The sequence below is a fragment of the Cyprinus carpio genome, chromosome B16, assembly GCF_018340385.1.
Source record: "Cyprinus carpio isolate SPL01 chromosome B16, ASM1834038v1, whole genome shotgun sequence".
In the NCBI taxonomy this organism is placed as follows: Eukaryota; Metazoa; Chordata; class Actinopteri; order Cypriniformes; family Cyprinidae; genus Cyprinus; species Cyprinus carpio.
Genome location: NC_056612.1, coordinates 5,870,014 through 5,887,853, shown reverse-complemented (window position 1 = coordinate 5,887,853; position 17,840 = coordinate 5,870,014). Strand labels below are relative to the sequence as shown.

The 17,840-nt window shown below is 38.3% G+C and overlaps 1 protein-coding gene across 4 annotated transcripts in view; it reads left to right on the top strand.

The window, feature by feature from the left end:
• The first annotated feature begins 3,915 nt into the window (after positions 1-3,915).
• LOC109095453 (CUGBP Elav-like family member 3) overlaps positions 3,916-17,840 on the top strand; it is a 48,259-nt gene continuing 34,334 nt past the window's right edge. For 3 of the 4 annotated variants that reach the window (XM_042740462.1, XM_042740461.1, XM_042740459.1), the window contains exons 1-3: positions 3,916-4,071; positions 5,148-5,376; positions 7,355-7,437. In XM_042740462.1, coding sequence (XP_042596396.1) covers positions 5,232-5,376; positions 7,355-7,437 — 228 coding nt within the window. In that variant the 5' untranslated portion in view covers positions 3,916-4,071; positions 5,148-5,231. Of the gene's footprint in view, positions 4,290-5,147; positions 5,377-7,354; positions 7,438-17,840 lie in introns of all 4 variants that reach the window. The other variant, XM_042740460.1, reaches the window with a different exon arrangement.

Below are 17,840 nucleotides of genomic sequence, written 5' to 3'. Positions count from 1 at the left end.
CTCAAAGACAGTGCCTTTGGCCTTGTCTCAGTCCTCTAAATGGCCTTAAGATATCAGTACTTCAGCAAGGACATAAATATTCCAGCATAAATGCTCATGACTGTCTAAAAAGTCAGTCATCAGTCAGTCCTACAGATCATATTTGAGTGCAGTGTGAACAGAAATCTGGAAATCTACTATGAATCTATTCATCATTAAGCTATAAAGAGAAGATGAGCATTATGTTCAGCTGTCTTTATTTGATTCAGTCTTTATTTCTTTAGGTTGGTTTTGTCTGAATGTATACCAGTCCTTTTAGTGTTTCATGGTTTTGTCATTTTTTGTATTGTTATTTCTTTTTTTTTTTTTTTTTTTTTATTGTTATTTCTGGCTGTTTTTATTGGTTCCCACATTGTAAATTAAAGCAATAGTTTACACAGAAATGTAAATGTGCTCACCCGTCCAGGATTAGGCTGAGTTTGTTTCTTCGTCACATTTGGAGAAATATAGCATTGCATCACTGTCTCAGCAATGGCTGCTCTGCTGTGAATGGGTGCCGTCAGAATGAGAGTCCAAAAAGCTGATAAATACATCGCAATAATCCACAAGTAATCCACACCACTCCAGTCCATCAGTTCACATCTTGTCCATCATTTTAGATGTTTTAAGTTTTAAGCATATTTCTCTCCTGGTTCAGATGAGATGGACTTTTTCACTGGAGGAAGCATTATTATGGATTATTGACTTGTGTTTTAGCCAGAAGCAATGGTTTGAAGTTAAAATGTCATTATTCACAAGACATTAACTGATGGACTGGAGTGCTGTGGATTACTTGTGGATTATTGTGATGTTTTTATCAGCTGTTTGGACTATCATTCTGACGGCACCCATTCACTGCAGAGCATCCATTGATGAGACACTGATGCAATGCTACATTTCTACAAATCTGTTCCCATGGACAAAAAAACTCATCTACATCTTGGGTGGCCTGAGGATGAAGACATTTTCAGATAATTTTAATTTTGGGGTGAACTATTTCTTTAAAATATGGCCATTACAGAAACAAAGCCACAATAGCATTAACAGTTTTACAACAATATTGTAAACCACAGAGCAGTTTTGTTGTGCATGTCGTATTGTGTAATATAAGGCCTAAAGATTTGCTGTGGATATATGCACAGGCAGAATGCATTTAGGGCAGCATTATTTGTATGGTTTATTCATTGCATTAGTATTCAATATGCAAACAGTATAGTGATTTCAGGTCAGGTACAATGCAAGACCATTGCCCTGGATCAAACTGAGGTTAAAATACTCTTTAGTGTTAGAACATGTGAGCTTTCTGTTACTAGTCCATAGCTAAAGCCAGCAGGTGATCACAATCTCTTATGCAATGAGCAGTATGTCATTGAGCAAATGAATATATAAATGAGTAATAACAGAGATGGGGTGGATTTTTGTTGCAGTAACTTGACTCCAATTTACATTGTAGTATATAAAAACAGTCAGTTGTGTGTGTGTGTGTGTCTGTGTGTGTGTGTGTGTGTGTGTGTGTGTGTGTGTTTCATGTCCGAGAGTTTATGTATATTATGTATATTATCACATACGTTTAGACAGGTAGCAGACACTCTTTAGAATAATAAAAAGATGCTTTTATATATAAAACAGGAAACAGCTATTTATCTATGATAAAACACATATAATTTATTTTTTTTCTTATATTGATCAGTTATTGTTTTTGAAAAATTTAAGATCAACTTGTTACTATACATATATGTCGCTTTGTTATGGAATAAACAGTGTGTGCAGATTTTACAAAAATTATTATTCATAATAAACAAACCTAAAACCATATTACTGTTTTGTCATCTATGCAGAAGTTTCAGTGCTCCATATCTTTAACTAGGCCTAAATGTTAATATAAACATTGTTTTTGTACATAAAGGTTAACAACAATTGCACAATAAGTCATGTTAATCCTGGTGGGATAAAACATTCTGGCATCATGTATTTGCAAAAGACTTTTGAAATGCAGTGACAATCACAAATCATTTTTGTGACTACTGTATGTGGAAAAATATTAATACAACTTTAATGTTTATCTACACTAACACTATATAATGTAAATTAATGATAGTGTATTTCTATTGTCACCTCTATACGTCTCGATTACAATGCTGCAATCTCTCCAGCAGAGGACGCTCTGCTCGTTCACCTGAACACAGACTGTGTGAAACTGTTGTTCTAATCATCTGTAATCAAGGTAGATCTCTACCCAAGAACACCGGCCTGCCTGAGATGATGCAGCAGGCCATGTGCCCGTCCTTAATGTGTGACCTCAGAAGAGAAGAGAAGGGGTCTGGGTCTTGATTCTGGGGGCACTGGAGGCAGATGGTGACCTTTTCACAGTAAATCACTATGAAACCTATAACACAACAGTTAAAATGCCCCGCCGTTTCGGCTGCAACAACAGTGTCAAACACAAAAATGCCCACACTTTTCATCAGCAAAAAAAAATATATACACACTAATCGTTACATTTGTTATTAGTAATAAACAGTATATATATATATATATATATATATATGGTATAATATGGTTCATTAGCTTTCTTAGGCTATCAAATTGCATAACGTTGTAATACATTGTGCATAAATAAATGTATATTTTAAAGTTGCGTGCTTATGTTTTACAAAGGCTTTTTCATCCATTTAGATATCCGGAGCTGTCTGTTTTATAAATCCTCTTTTAACATTAAATTGCGCTTTGATGAGCTGCCTGGATACATTAGTTAATGACGCGTGGTGTTCTAGAAATGACAGCAGGTGTAAAGCGCGCGTAACTTCAGCACCACGGTCAGAGCTCAGCGCGAGAACAAGAGGAGCTTCAGGGACTGTCGACCAATAACACCATCTCATCCAAAACACACACTAACACTTTACACCATCACAGGTGTGCGAGATTAAAGGGATAGTTCATGGAAAACGAGAATTTGCTGCTCAGTTTTATTCACCCTCAACCATCCAAGATGTAGTTAACTTGTTTCTTCAGTAGAACAGTAAAGATCTTTAGCTGAAATTGTGGTTAATGTTGATTCATAAAATGTAAGTCAATGACTACAGTACCAGCACACATGAAATAAACAAGAAATTAACATGTAATATTATTAGTAATTGCACTTATTAATGCAAAACAATAGTAATTTTATGATTAATTATTTATATTTTTAATACTCCCACACCACCCCCAGCGCTACCAAATCTGCTCCTGACGCTAGTGCCACCTCATGTTTACGTTTAATTTATTTGTTTAGTTGTTTTTTGTACTGGACACATAATTAGTTTGAATCTATGACTGTGTTCTGAGTAATGTCATATCCCTCTGAAATAAAAATTTTTTTTTTTTTTTAAAAAACACTGCACATTGTAATTTCTGTGCGTTAAGGCTATTTGTTTTCAGAGTATTTGGCAATATATCGTTAGGAGCCATGTGTATTAATTTCTAGCCTGTATATTAATTATATTTTTTTACTCTCAAAGTGACGGCAGCCGTCGACTTGCATTTTGTGAATAACAAAAGAACAAAATTTTATACTGTTCTAAGAAGAAGGTCACGTACATCTTGGATGGCCTGAGAATGAGTAGATTAACAGCACATTTTCATTTTTGGGTGAACTGTCATATTAAGGGGCTTCCTCAAAATGAACTAAAACAAAAAGAGGTCTGATTTTTTTCTCTAGTATGGCAAACTATTAGTAGCATCCTCAATAAACCATAAAAGCTTGAATCATTCAGAGTGTGCTACTGTAGGTGCAGCTGGGAGATCTGTAACAACACTCTATCGCTGTATACTGCACTGATAAAACATGCATAACTTATAACTTATCTTTCCTAGGGATGCTGATTGAAACGCGAGGCTGTGTTGTTTTAACGGGGCTGTAAAAGGCAGACGTTCCCTGCCCGTTACATCACGAGCGCTCGTGAGAGGGAGACACCGGCGTGAGAAGCGTTAATGGCAAACAAGAGCAATCACGTAGTGAACCGCGCTGAATGAGATGCGAGGAAGATTGTGATAACAAACACGTCCCTCTAGGTGAGCTGTTTTCGGTCTTCATCAGTGTGTGTTCCTCTCGTGTGAACGTGGACCGTTATCCGGTAACGGAGACGGACAAAGAGCTCCAGAGCCTCCGCCGACTAAACAAAGGATGCGCTCGTTCATAAACTATACGCGTGTGCTTATTTACATTGATCTCCGTTATTAAAGATCTGCCATCATTCTGGAAATCAAGCCGTCTTGGTTCTATTGAGCTTGTAAGGATCCCTTATTGTTTTAGCAGCTATTTATGATTTGTGTAATTGCTGGCAAACGCACGAGCTTTTGTTGTATTGTTTCTCGTTATTGTTCAGAATTCAGAGCTGTAATGCATAATTTGTGTGTGTGTGGGTGGGGGGTGGGGGGGGAGTTGTGTTCATTTAATTATTTATGAAATAGTCCAGTTTGTATGCTTCTGTTTTAATACGGGAAGAATCAAAATAAAGTATTGAAAGATGCAGAGTTTTGTAACCTAACTGGTTTTATTTAAGTCAGATATATGAATCACACCAGTGAGGTCATATTAAAGGATCGGATTTTTAAGGTACAGTAGCCTATATTTACTTACTTTTTACAGTACCAGTATTGTTAACACTTTACAATGTTAACTGGTTATGAACTATACCCAGCATTTATTAATCTTGGTTAATGTTCATTTTTTACATATCCATATTAAAAATAAAAACAAACAGTGTATTTTATGTATTAGTAATAACCAAGATGGCTACATAAATAAAAAGTATTGTGGTTATACTTTATTTTAAGGGGTCCTTGTTAAAGTTCAAATATACATTTAACTGCATGTAGTTGGTTATATGGTTAGGGTTAGGATTTGGTTAAGGGTTATATGCATATAATTATGTATAATGTTTTGTTATTATTAGTATAGTAAGTACATGTAAAAGGACACCTTAAGACAAAGTGTTAGCAGTATTGTCAGGTTATGATAACTAATGCATTAATATTAGCATTGAATAACACATCGCAATAAGGTTTAAATTTCTCAAAAATGATGCATCAATTAAAGATCAACTCATCCATTCATTCATTGTTTTGATCACACCCCGCCTCCGCAGGCACCATCCACACCTCCATCCTCTCTCTCCCGCTCACTCTCCGCACGTTCATCTCGCCTCTGACTTTCTCCAAACATCGACCCAATGAAGGAGCCCGATGCCATCAAACTCTTCATCGGGCAGATCCCACGCAATCTGGACGAGAAGGAACTCAAGCCCATCTTCGAGCAGTTCGGCAGGATCTACGAGCTGACTGTGATCAAGGACAAGTACACAGGCGTGCACAAAGGTAAGGAGACGCATGAGTTTACGCTTCAGGAGGGGACGGGGCTGAGCGTTTCTCAGTCACGACTCGCATGTGTAGAGTGCATTTGAATAAACAGTGTGATTTAACCCTTTCTTTACAGTGGTGTTCATTTGCATGCTTTGTATGCAAACATTCTGAATGTGATTTATTTTAGCTTCTGAATCTAGATTCTGCATCATGCAGTGCATTTTCTTTTAGTATACTTATTGCAGTATTATTTTAGTGCATTTAGGGAATGTGTGTATATGAGTAATGTTTTTGTCATGGGCTGGGCGGGTGTGATGTAGAGGACAGTAGCAGCAGCACAAGCATGACGGTGCACAGCATGAGTTCTGTGTTACTATAAAAAGGGACAGTATGTTGTATATACCAGGAAAGCCTCTCACCGTCTCTCTGTTGTCGTCTTCATTAACTGCTCTTGCTTTCTGTGCCCTGTGGTTGAGTATTAGGATTCTACTCTGTGGTGCAACTCTGTTCTGGGTGTTTGTTTGCGCTGAATCAACCCTGTTCGGGGGCTTGACCGGGATTTAATCATGTGGATTTCTTAGTGGTTTAAGGTCACTGAGGTGATAAAAGAAGAAAGATGCATTAGTTCACCCATGCATTATAAAGTATGCTACTCACTCTCAAATTCATATGAATTTATTTCCTTTGTGAAACACAAAAGGTGAATTTTTAAAGAATATATGCAGTCCACATCTTTCTCCGATTAAGGCCAGGAAGTGGTCATCACCATGACTAATGCACTATAGTCCTCTGAAGTCATCTGATGAGTAAGTAGTTACTCACTAAAATCTTTGCAGCAGCTTTCAAGTCACGTGTGCTGGCATCTTAATGCATGGTTTTCCTTCTGGAGCATCAGTTGAGCGTTTGAACCTTCTGTAATAGTTGTGTATGAGTCCCTCAGATGTCCTCAGTGTGAAAAGATGCATCTCAAAGTCAAAATCATACAGTCATTTTTGGTAAGGGTTCAAATACACTACAATAACTAAACAAAAACACACAGCCGTAGATCATTCAGGTAACAAAACAGTATCAAGAATCAAGGGGATGTAAACTTTTGAATGGGGTCATTTTTATAAATTCAATTATTATTTTCTCTTGTGGATGATATGTAAGAATCATTATGTGAAAAATCTTATTCAGGTCAGTACTAAATAAACAATAACATGCATTTTGTATGATCCCTCTTAATTTGGTAAAGTGATTAACATTTTGCAGATTCTGAAAGGGGGTGTAAACTTATGACCTCAACTGTATATATACTGTGTGTATATATATGAACAGAAAACAGAATATAATAAAATCTTATTCACAATATTAACAAACAATAATGATATTAAAATCACACTGCCTCAAACACACACACACACACACTGTTCTATAGAGGCATATGTAGCATTGCTTTGTGGTTTGCATGTGCTTTTACACAGAGTTTCCATCACAGAAATGAAGGCATAAGGTGCCACCTGATTTCTTTAGCTTTGTGTGTGTGTGTGTGTGTGTGTGTGAGAGAGAGAGAGAGAGAGAGAGAGAGATGTGTGTGTGTGTGTCTGTGTGTGTGTGTGTGTTTGTGAGAGAGAGAGAGAGAGAGAGAGAGAGAGAGAGAGAGAGAGAGAGAGAGAGAGAGAGAGAGAGAGAGAGAGAGTTCAGGGTGAGCTATCCCAGAAGCTCCACTGGAAATGTAATGAGTGTGAAATTACATTTCTGTCGTTCATCATGTGTAATCATGCTGCATGTATTCTAAGAAATACAGGAAAAAAATATTTGAAATTGAATTTCCATTTAAAATGTAGGTCATTGCTTGATGAATGAATATAATTAATAATATTTTAATATGATTGATGATGACAATAATTTTGCATGAATGAAAATTATGTCTATTTATATAAATATATAAATAAAAACTCTGCAAACATAAACTATCAATGAATTCTAACAGTGTGCCTTTCTGTCTTAGGATGTGCCTTTCTGACGTATTGTGCTCGAGAGTCAGCCGTTAAAGCACAAAGTGCTCTTCATGAACAGAAAACCCTGCCAGGGGTGAGTCCTTTCTGTGTGTGTGTGTTATATATATATATATATAGTGTGTGTGTGTGGAGGGCATGACAGGGGTCTCATAACATTTTATCCTCTTTCATGTCCTGCCATCTCTCTCACTTTGTGTGTGTGTTTGTGTGTGTGTGTCCTGTACACACGTCCAGACCAGGCTCAGCTCAGAGACTGTGTGTCCATCTGGATTGCTCCACTGGAGTGGCGAGCTGTATGTATCCGCAGAGATTATTTGGAGTATTCCCCACACCTTTTCAAGCTGCAGGCTCTCAGAAATGAGGCATTAAAATGTAAACGCGCTGCAGAGCAGAGCCAAGAGCGGCTGTTTGTCACAGACTGGGGCTGAGAGTGATGACGGCGGGGTGGAGGGTTGGTGGGGAGCAAATGCAGTAATTAATCCTATTAGCAGCATGACACCAGGCTGACCTTTAGCTGAAGATCACTCTGACAGTCTTCTCTCTATCCCTCCACTCTGCCTCCTCCTGCTTCTGTGACACTCTTTGGATAGAGAGTTGCATCATTTCTTCTGTTTTTTTTTTCCTCCTGATCTGTTGCAAACTCTGACTTTGTCTCCCATTTGGTGTCTTTTTGTCCTTTTCCTTTTCTTATTCTACATTTTTGTCTTCATTTCTGTCCTGTTATGTGCTCAAGAGTGATATTGGTCTGATATTTTATCAGATGTTATACTGAAATGCAGGCAATCCCTGGTTGAGGGTGACAGATGGCCCTTTCTGTGGATCACTGAAGCACAAACACTGGTTTAATTTCAGCAGAGAAAGATAACAAGACAATGGGCAATAACTGAGGGCAGCCAAAGACAGACATTATACTGCTCACAGTTTTTCCTTTCATTCCCTTCTTTCTTCTGAGGAAGTGTCATGTTAGTGATGAGTGTGTTTGTGTTTATGTGTGTGTCGTGGCCTTGCTGTCCTCTGGGAAGTGCTATTATGAGCAGTTCACTCTCTAATGCTTCTGTGTTTGTGTGTGTGTGTGTGTGTGTGTGTGTTCACAACAGGACATTTGTTAGATGTTTAGTTGACTTTGGTCAGCAGTAGTGATAATAGCACATCATCTCTCTGTGTCTCTCTGTGAGTGCAGTTCTGCTTTTATACTCATCACTACTGCATCGCATGCTCTTTGTGTACGTTTTATTGATAACTATAACAATAACTATATTAGTGTCCACACTAATGGATAACTGCATATGGTAAGTTTTAAGTGACATTGCTATTGTACATGTCACCGCAGTTCTGACTTGAAATGTCTGTTGAGAAGCGCTATAACTCTAATGCTGTGAAGTTGACACGATGACTCTAATGATAACTATAACAATAACTCGGTTCACACCAATGGATGAAAACTATATAAGCATCCTTATCAATGGACGAAAGCACTCTGTTAATTATAATCGTGTGGCTTTTCTGTCATAAATGCTCGAGCTCTTCAAAGTCAGTAGATTCTGATTGGATGTCAGTGTTTTTATCATTCATCAGCTTGAAAACAAATTGCTCTGAAAGTGATACCAACGATACTATTCCAGAGATGTAGTTATATTTATTGTTGTAAATCTTTGTTGTGAACAGGCCTTAACAGTCACAAATTTGCTATTTCTGATCATTTAGAAATAGTAGAAAGTTCATGCATGAATTATTGTGTGTGTGCCTATTTAACTACACTGTAGTTTGCATTTTTATGTTTTCTGTTAGCGCTGAGGTTAGGGTATGGGGTAAGTGTATATAATTGATAACCAGCTGACTATAAGAACAATAGAAATCTATGGAAGGCCCCCAAAGGGATACATAAGTGTGTGTGTGTGTGTGTGTGTGTGTGTGTGTGTGTGTGTGTGTGTGTGTGTGTGTGTGTGGTGAAGCATGTTTATGTTTTTATGAAGGCATATATCATTAGCTAATTACACTTTGGTAGGGGTGGGGGGTGGAGTTGTAAGGACATAAATCAAAAACACATTAGTCTAAATGTAATTAGTGGTTAAGCACACTGTGCTTTTCATCTGAATCTGAACACACACACACACACACACACACACACACACACAAACACACACACACACACACACACACACACACACACATATGCAAACTGCTTATAGAAAACAACTTGCATGCACTACCCAGCCATAAAATGAATTTACATTTAAATTATGTAGTTATATTCACTACTCCCTTCCCAGAGTGACTCAGGCAGTGTCTCTTGGAGTGCAGAGATGAGGAGGCTCATATCAGCGCTGGCAGTGGCCTCTCTGGGACACATACTGTCTGATAATGGACTGTAATGGATTGTGGGTAGTGAGGGGGTGGAGCAGAGGCTGAGCTGTTACAGTACACAGAAACAGTGACATGAATCTAATGGCAGCAGCTGCTGGAGTCCAGAGAATAGCCAAGAGGATTTCTAGAGGTCAAACAGGAGTCACGCAGCAGAGTTTGGGATGAGTGTTCGGTGAATTCTGATTGAGCAGTGAGTAGCATAGAGATAGACAGTAAAGAAGTAATAACTACAGCTTGGAATAAAATGACAGATAAACAGCATACAATCTAGCTTGTTCATTTATTGTACTTAGAAAAATTGAGTGCATAAGACACATTCAAAAAGTTTGACATGCTGCTTTCTAGGGCGGCAAGAACTAATCTACACTGAACAAGATTATAAACGCAACAATTATTTTTGCCCCCATTTTTCATGAGTTGAACTCAAAGATCTAAGACTTTTTCTATGTACACAAAAGGCCTATTTCTCTCAAATATTGTTCACAAATCTGTCTAAATCTGTGTTTGTGAGCCGAGATAATCCATCCACCTCACAGGTGTGGCGTATCAAGATGCTGATTAGACAGCATGATTATTGCACAGGTGTGCCTTAGGCTGACCACAATAAAAGACCACTCTAAAATGTGCAGTTCTACCAGTCAGTATCTGGTGTGAACACCATTCGCCTCACGCAGTGCAACACATCTCCTTCACATAGAGTTGATCTGGTTGTTGATTGTGGAATGTTGGTCCACTCCTCTTCAATGGCTGTGTGAAGCTGCTGGATATTGGCAGGAACTGGAACACGCTGTTGTATACGCCGATCCAGAGCATCCCAAACATGCTCAATGGGTGACATGTCCGGTGAGTATGCTGGCCATGCAAGAACTGGGATGTTTTCAGCTTCCAGGGATTGTGTACAGATCCTTGCAACATGGGGCCGTGCATTAATATGCTGCAACGTGAGGTGATGGTCGTGGATGAATGGCACAACAATGGGCCTAAAAATAATGTTTAGTTACAGCCCTATGGCTTTCATGCTGCAAGATGCTGAAAAATTGAAAGATGTGATACATAGCCAAAGGTTTTTACATAGACTATTAATTAATCAGCATATCATGCAATTAATTAAATTAAAGTCCTAATAGATAGATGCGTACAGACTGTACGTATACAACTGCTCAAAAGTTTGGGGTCAGTAAGATTTTTGAAAGAAATACTTTTATGCATCAAGGATGCATTAAACTAATCAAAAGTGACAGTAAAGACATTTATAATGTTACAAAAGATTTCTATTTCTAATAAATGCTGTTCTTTTGAACTTTCTATTCAAATAATCATGAAAAATAAAATGTGTCACGGTTTCCACAAAAATATGAAGCAGCACAACTGTGTTCAACATTGATAATAATCAGAAATGTTTCCCTAGCAGCAAATAAGAATGATTTCTGAAGATCATGTGACATTGAAGACTGAAGTTAAACAGATCATACATGTGACAATATACACATAGAAAGTTGTATAAAATTTTAATAATATTTTATTGTTTTATTGTATTTTAATCAAAAAAATGCATCAAATCCTTGATGAGCCTAAGAGACTTCTTTAACTTAACAAAAAATAAAAAATAAAAAACTGACCCCAAACAGCTGAACAGTAGTGTATACACTCACTTAATAACTAACATTTTGAAACCTCTATGAAGATCCTAATTTAAATTGCAGTCAGATTTATGTTTAAGATCTCTTTTTCCAATTTCTAATTGATAATCTCTTTTCCTCTCCTCTCTGAAGGATAAAGGGATTGGGGCAGTGAGGAGAGATGAGATGAGAGGAGCTGAATGAGCTCAGGAAGGTCAGAGAGAGAATGACGAGATGAAAAGAGCTGTGGGAGGATGGGAAATAAACCTTTGCCTTAATGAGAGAAATCCAGCTGTCAGTCTGCACTGAGGCATCTGACAGAGTTAAACTGATGTGACCCAGTGTTTGTGGACATCTCCTGTTCTGTATCTTGTTTTATCTGCTATAGTGAGGATATGAGCAACAGCAGCTCTTTTAGGAGTGTGTCTGAATGTGCAGTCATTCTAATACATACAATGTATTACATCATGAAGCCATAAAACAGTGATGCTATCAGAGGGAAATTATTAATGGTGCTTGTTGAGGCTCATGCAGTATCAGATCTTGAGGTTTGTTGAAGAGAGCTGTGCTTTTACATTTATATCACACATACACCTCACACTTAATGTTATCTACACTGTAAAACTGCTGGCAAGCATTTGTTACACTGAATAGCTATTTCTACTTGATTTAACCTATGCAATTTTGTTTTTTTGGTATAATTATGGTATTATTTTTTGGTGAACTTTTATTCAGTGATATTACATAATATTGACTTGAATAAAACCAGTTAAATTAGTTTTATTTTTTCCAGAATATCATAACCACATAGACAGTGCAACACATTTTTGTATTAGTATTAGTAACACACACACACACACACACACACACACACGTTTGTTTTTGTAAATTGTGGGGACATTCCATAGGCATAATGGTTTTTATATTGTACAGTTTGTAGTACAGTTTATATGTGCTATTGCCCTACACCAACCCTACACCTTACAGGAAACTTTGTGCATTTTTACTTTCTCAAAAAAACTCATTCTGTATGGTTTATAAGCGTTTTGAAAAATGGGGACATGGGTTATGTCCTCATAAGTCACCCTCTCCTTGTAATACCTGTGACATACCCATGACATTATACAAAGTTGTGTCCTGATATGTCACAAAAACACGCACACACTCACACACACACACACACACACACACACACACACATACACATACACTCACACACACACACACACACACACACACACTTAATTTTACAACACAAGCATACACGATTTTTCTTTCTCTCCCAAATTTCCATTCCACATTCACTTGTTGCATCATTCATGTTCCCTAGCAACCTCCCATCTTCTCTCTTATACTGTGTGTGTGTGTGTGTGTGTGTGTGTGTGTGTGTGTGTGTGTGTGTGTGTGTGTTTGGTTCGGTCCAGATTGTATTCAGTCTTCCTAGACCACTGGAGGAAATACAGCTGCCTCAGCTGTGGAGAACAGCTCACTCACCCAACACCACTTCAGATAGGCATAAAAACTGGATGCCCTTGGAGTGCAATTCATTTTATAATTGCCATTAACCAATGGTTAAAGTGGATGTGTCAGTGTGCCCCCCCCGGTGTGATATCCCCGATCCCAGTACAGGGCTATGCAGATGATGTCCAGATTGCCTCCAGAGAAGAGAGCGTAATTAAAAACATGCTAGCCAGAACAGATTCTTTTCTGAAATGGCCAGGTCTGGAGATTAATGACTCAAAATGTGCTGTTCTGTATGAGAGGAGGAGTGGAGGGAACAGCTGGTACCGCTCAAAATCTGATAAATGTCCAGTGTTTACAGTAGCAACAAAACCTATTCGTGTATATTCTCTTCATGAGACATACACTTATCTTGGACATAAAATTAATATTGCAGGAGAATGGAAAGAGCAAGTAAACATCATCTTGTCAGAGTTCACATGCAGGCTGGACCTGATTGATAAATGTCCACTGCCACTGACCATGAAGCTGGAGGCTGTTAGACAGGTGGCACTGTCTAAAGTACAACATCTGTTCTCCAACGTTCATATCCAGCAGAAAGTGCTGAGCGAAATGAATAACAAAACAATGAGCTTAGTGCGAAAGTGTTTCGGACTGAATACACACAGCACTCGTGACATCATTTTTCATCCCCAATGGGAAGGAGGGTTGGGGTGCCGAACGTGATATGGGTTTATACCAGCATGCGGATCTCCCACCTTCTGAACATGCTGAATAATGATGACAGAGACGTTAGGGAGTTGGCTCGATCCTCCCTGTTCCTGGATCTCAGGAGACGCAGGGTGCCGTTAGCCACGAACTCAGAGCCCCGCTTCCTTGGCTTTAAAAAAAAAAACCAGCAGGAAACTGGACACTCTCTCGGCTGGTTTTGGTGTCTGGTCAGACTGGATGGACCTCTGGAGTATCACTGGAGTGGGCTCGGTCTGACTCTGGGACAGTGAGGTCTCAGAGGATATCATCACTGACCCCCTGATCTATGTCAGAGCAACAGCTGCATTTGGTGGATATAGCCCCCTGCTAACATCTACAGGTGCCCGGCGAACTCTCATGGATTTACATCAGTATCACCAAAAACAACACTGGACAGGATTGAACCTTCAGGGAAAACTTGCTTGTCTTCCCTCTGCTGATCACTCATTTCTCAAGAATACTGCACTCAGCGAGGACATTGTTATTTTCACAGTAAAAGCCAGATTACAAGTTCTTCCAACTAGCCTCAACCTTTCTATCTGGTTTCCTACAACTCAGGTTCCTCACTGTGTGCATCACACTACAGAACAGATCACAGAAACATTGAACAGCTGTCATGCTTACAAAGGAATGTACTGTACATAGCACGCCACGATAGAATAGTTGACTTGGTAGTGAAAGACATATCAAACTTGTATTGGCGGACCACTCTTAGCTGGGACGTATTGCTTAGCTTCTTTGACAAGCTATCCAACACAGAGAAACTTAAATTGTACCTTTTTTTGAGGTGGATGAGACGGGATTCCAGCCGATAGATAAACAGGGCAGGTAAGCAGAGCAAGGCAGGCAGCAGGCAGGTAAGTAGGTTGGTAGTAGCAGACAAAGCATGGACTCCAGTAGTCCAACAAACGATTGGTAAGTGGTTGAAAAAATGGTGGTTAAAAAAGGCACAACTTAATATCAAAAGCAATGTCCAAATAGTTTTCAATAGTGATTCGATTAATTCAGTATAGATTCTTTAGCGATTCAATAGCGATGTAAAGGACTGTATGTTTAATACGTTCCAACAGCTTCCTATGTTCCTTTTGTTTTAGAAAGGTGAGAGGCGGCCATCTTTATCTTCAAACATTCGACTATCAAACTAAAATAAAATACCAAACAAAATAAACTAACCTAACAAAACAAAACATACCCATGCTCCAATAGCACAACAATTTAGATTAACCTAAACTCAAAAATGGCTCCTACAAAACTATTTACCATCTTTAGTAAGAATATTCAAACATTCCTGTGTAAATTCATCCATGTTTCAGTATCTTAACAGTAATTCTGAAATCTTTTCTCATCTGTCTGCTAACACACCAGATGTTATTGTGATTAATGAGGAGTGTAGAGAGGTGTTGCATGCACCTTTGACTCTAGTATGGAGGAAGCTTTCATGACTAAAATCATTAAATATCAATCACTCCTAAATACCATTTCAGAAATAGGTTATCGAGGCTGATTACTTGTTTTTATATTTGGCAGCTTTGGACACACATAGGCTGGTTGTAAGAGGGCTTTAACAACTTGGGATGCCCAAAACGAGGGCCAAACGCTTGACAAAGTATTGTGCACTGTCTGCTATTATAGGCAGCCGTCATGTATGGAGGAGACGCTGTTATTTATACCCATAAGAACTGAGTGTTGTGCTTAATATTGTAAAGATCTGCTGTATGCCACTGGTCCATGATCTTGTACTTGTATTTAACTGCATCTAAAATATCTATGTCCTTGTAAGTTGCTTCTTTTATGTGGACTTAAATAAATTGTTAAAGTGTGTGTGTGTGTGTGTGTGTGTGTGTGTGTGTGTGTGTGTGTGTGTGTGTGTGTGTGTGTGTGTGTGTGTGTGTGTCTGCATGCGTGTGTGTGTGTGTGTGTGTGTGTGTCTGCATGCGTGTGTGTGTGTGTGTGTGTGTGTGTGTGTGTGTGTGTGTGTGTTTGGTTCGGTCCAGTGACTGCATGTTGGCTGGGGATGGAAGGTGGAAAAATACAATTTGTTGAATAATCCTCAGATTTAATACAGCATAATCCAAGAAAAATCCTTTCAGAATGACTGCAGGGTCGAGACTTACAGAGCGTGTGCATCTTGCTGTGTGTGTTTTGTAAACTGTACAGGAGGAGTGTGTGTGTGTGTGTGTGTGTGTGAGAGAGAGAGAGAGAGCGAGTGCATGAAAATCTATTTATGTGTGAGAGAGACTTAATATAAAGCCTACAGATGTGTTTAAATCAAACCCTCATCTAGCAGGTTTATGATGAGGTGCCTGAGGATTCTGCTGTGTGGACGTGTAGATTTTTTTTAAAGGGGTCATATGATGCGATTTCAAGTTTTACTTTCTCTTTGGAGTGTTACAAGCTCTTGGTGCATAAAGAAGATCTGTAAAGTTACAAAGACTAAAGTCTCAAATCCAAAGAGATATTCTTTATAAAAGTTAAGAGTCAACCACACCCTCCTTAAACACCTCGTTCTAACACACCCCACATCTCTACGTCACTGTGTGGGAAGATTTGCATAACACCGCCCAGATGTTCACACAAAGAAAGAAGGCGTGACTTTTATTCTCTCTGTAGCCGCACATCTCACATTTTGTAGACACTCTGTGTTTTTTTGTGAAAAAAAAAATACACTTTTTTTTTTTCCAAAAAAAGAAAAAAGTTGTTCTTACAACACTGTTCCAGAACAGTTCAAGCCAAATATTCAGATTTTGCGGAGGACAAGGACTGTTTCCTGTGAGAGTAGCCTATAATGCCTGTGTCTGTTTCTATAAAGTGGGGCAGTTCCAACTTTGCAAGGACAGTCTGGTGCTTCTGACTCACAGCCTGTAAGTATGTTTTCATATTTAAAGGATTTGTCACTGATGATTCAAACGTGAGATTTAAGCAGTGTAGAATAACTGTTGGAGCTTGTTGTTTGTCGTTTCTCAGATCACAAATGCAGACATGGTTCTATGTTTACGCAGCACTGTACGCAACGCAACGTGTAAAAAGACAGTACAAGTCATTATAATCAGTAATTATGTCCCCACTGGATGCAACAAATGGCTAGTTTGTAATGTGTTTTATTGGTATTGAATCGTCGCACCGGGACACACGGCATCACAGTATGTTAAGAGGCGTGACTTTTCCGTCACACGCTTGAGGCATTCAGCCAATCACAAAGCACTGGATAGCTGGCCAATCAGAGCACACCTCATTTTTCAGAACGATGAGCTTTGTAAAAATCAACGTGTTTCAGAAGGCGGGGCATAGAGGAGAAACAATAATTTACTGTATGTGGAAAATAATGTTTTTTGAACCCCTAAACCATATAAACACATTGCATTACACCAAATACACAAAATAATGTTCTTTTTAGCAGCATCATATGACCCTTTTAAATAATCATTTGATATTTCACCTAGAAGAGAGTGTGTTTAGATAGCTTTTTTTTTTCAGTACATCATTGTATGCATGTATGTATTTATTAATTACCCTCCACCAACCCATCTTAGAGTAGAGGAAAGATCAAGCATCACTAGTGCTCAGTGTTAGTCATGTGATGAAACTACTGAAGGTCAGAGCTGCTTCACTAAGGAGAACTGTTATTCACTGTTATTTTAGTATCATTGATATACTATTATAGGTTTTGTTAACTTAGAAAATAAATAAAATTTTATTTTTTCATTTTTTTTTTTTTTTTTCATTTTAATTTTAGTTAAGATTTAGTAATTTTACTGTGTGTAGTTTTTTTTTCATATGTCTATATGGTTTAGTTAAGCATTAGTTTATTTAGGTTTTTTTTTTATTACTTCAGTTTTTTATATTTTCTTTTAATTTTTTTTTCTCTTTTTTATAGTTTTAGTTTTATCCTTTATTTAACCACTCATTTCAACTGTTGCCCCTGGCAACAAGCATCCTTGTTTACCTACTATCAGCATGATGATGTTGTCCAATGCTGATGCCACGATGATGCCATGACAACGGAGGAGGCTGTTGCCTCTGTTACCATGGCAATGCGGAGTGTCACTGTGTTACAGAAATAATGAATAGTAAATGTTCCTAGTAAATATAGCAGCCCTTGGACTGACAACTAAGAAATGTCTTGGGCTTTCAACACTTTTTTTGTTGTGTGCTTTTCTCTCTCTCTCTCCCTCATTTCTCATTCATGTCTTCACTGTGCTGTCTATCTGCCGTTTGTCCTTCACAGTTTCTCAGTCCTCCTGTATTCTCAGTATCTCTATCTCTCTCCATGACTAAGCACATC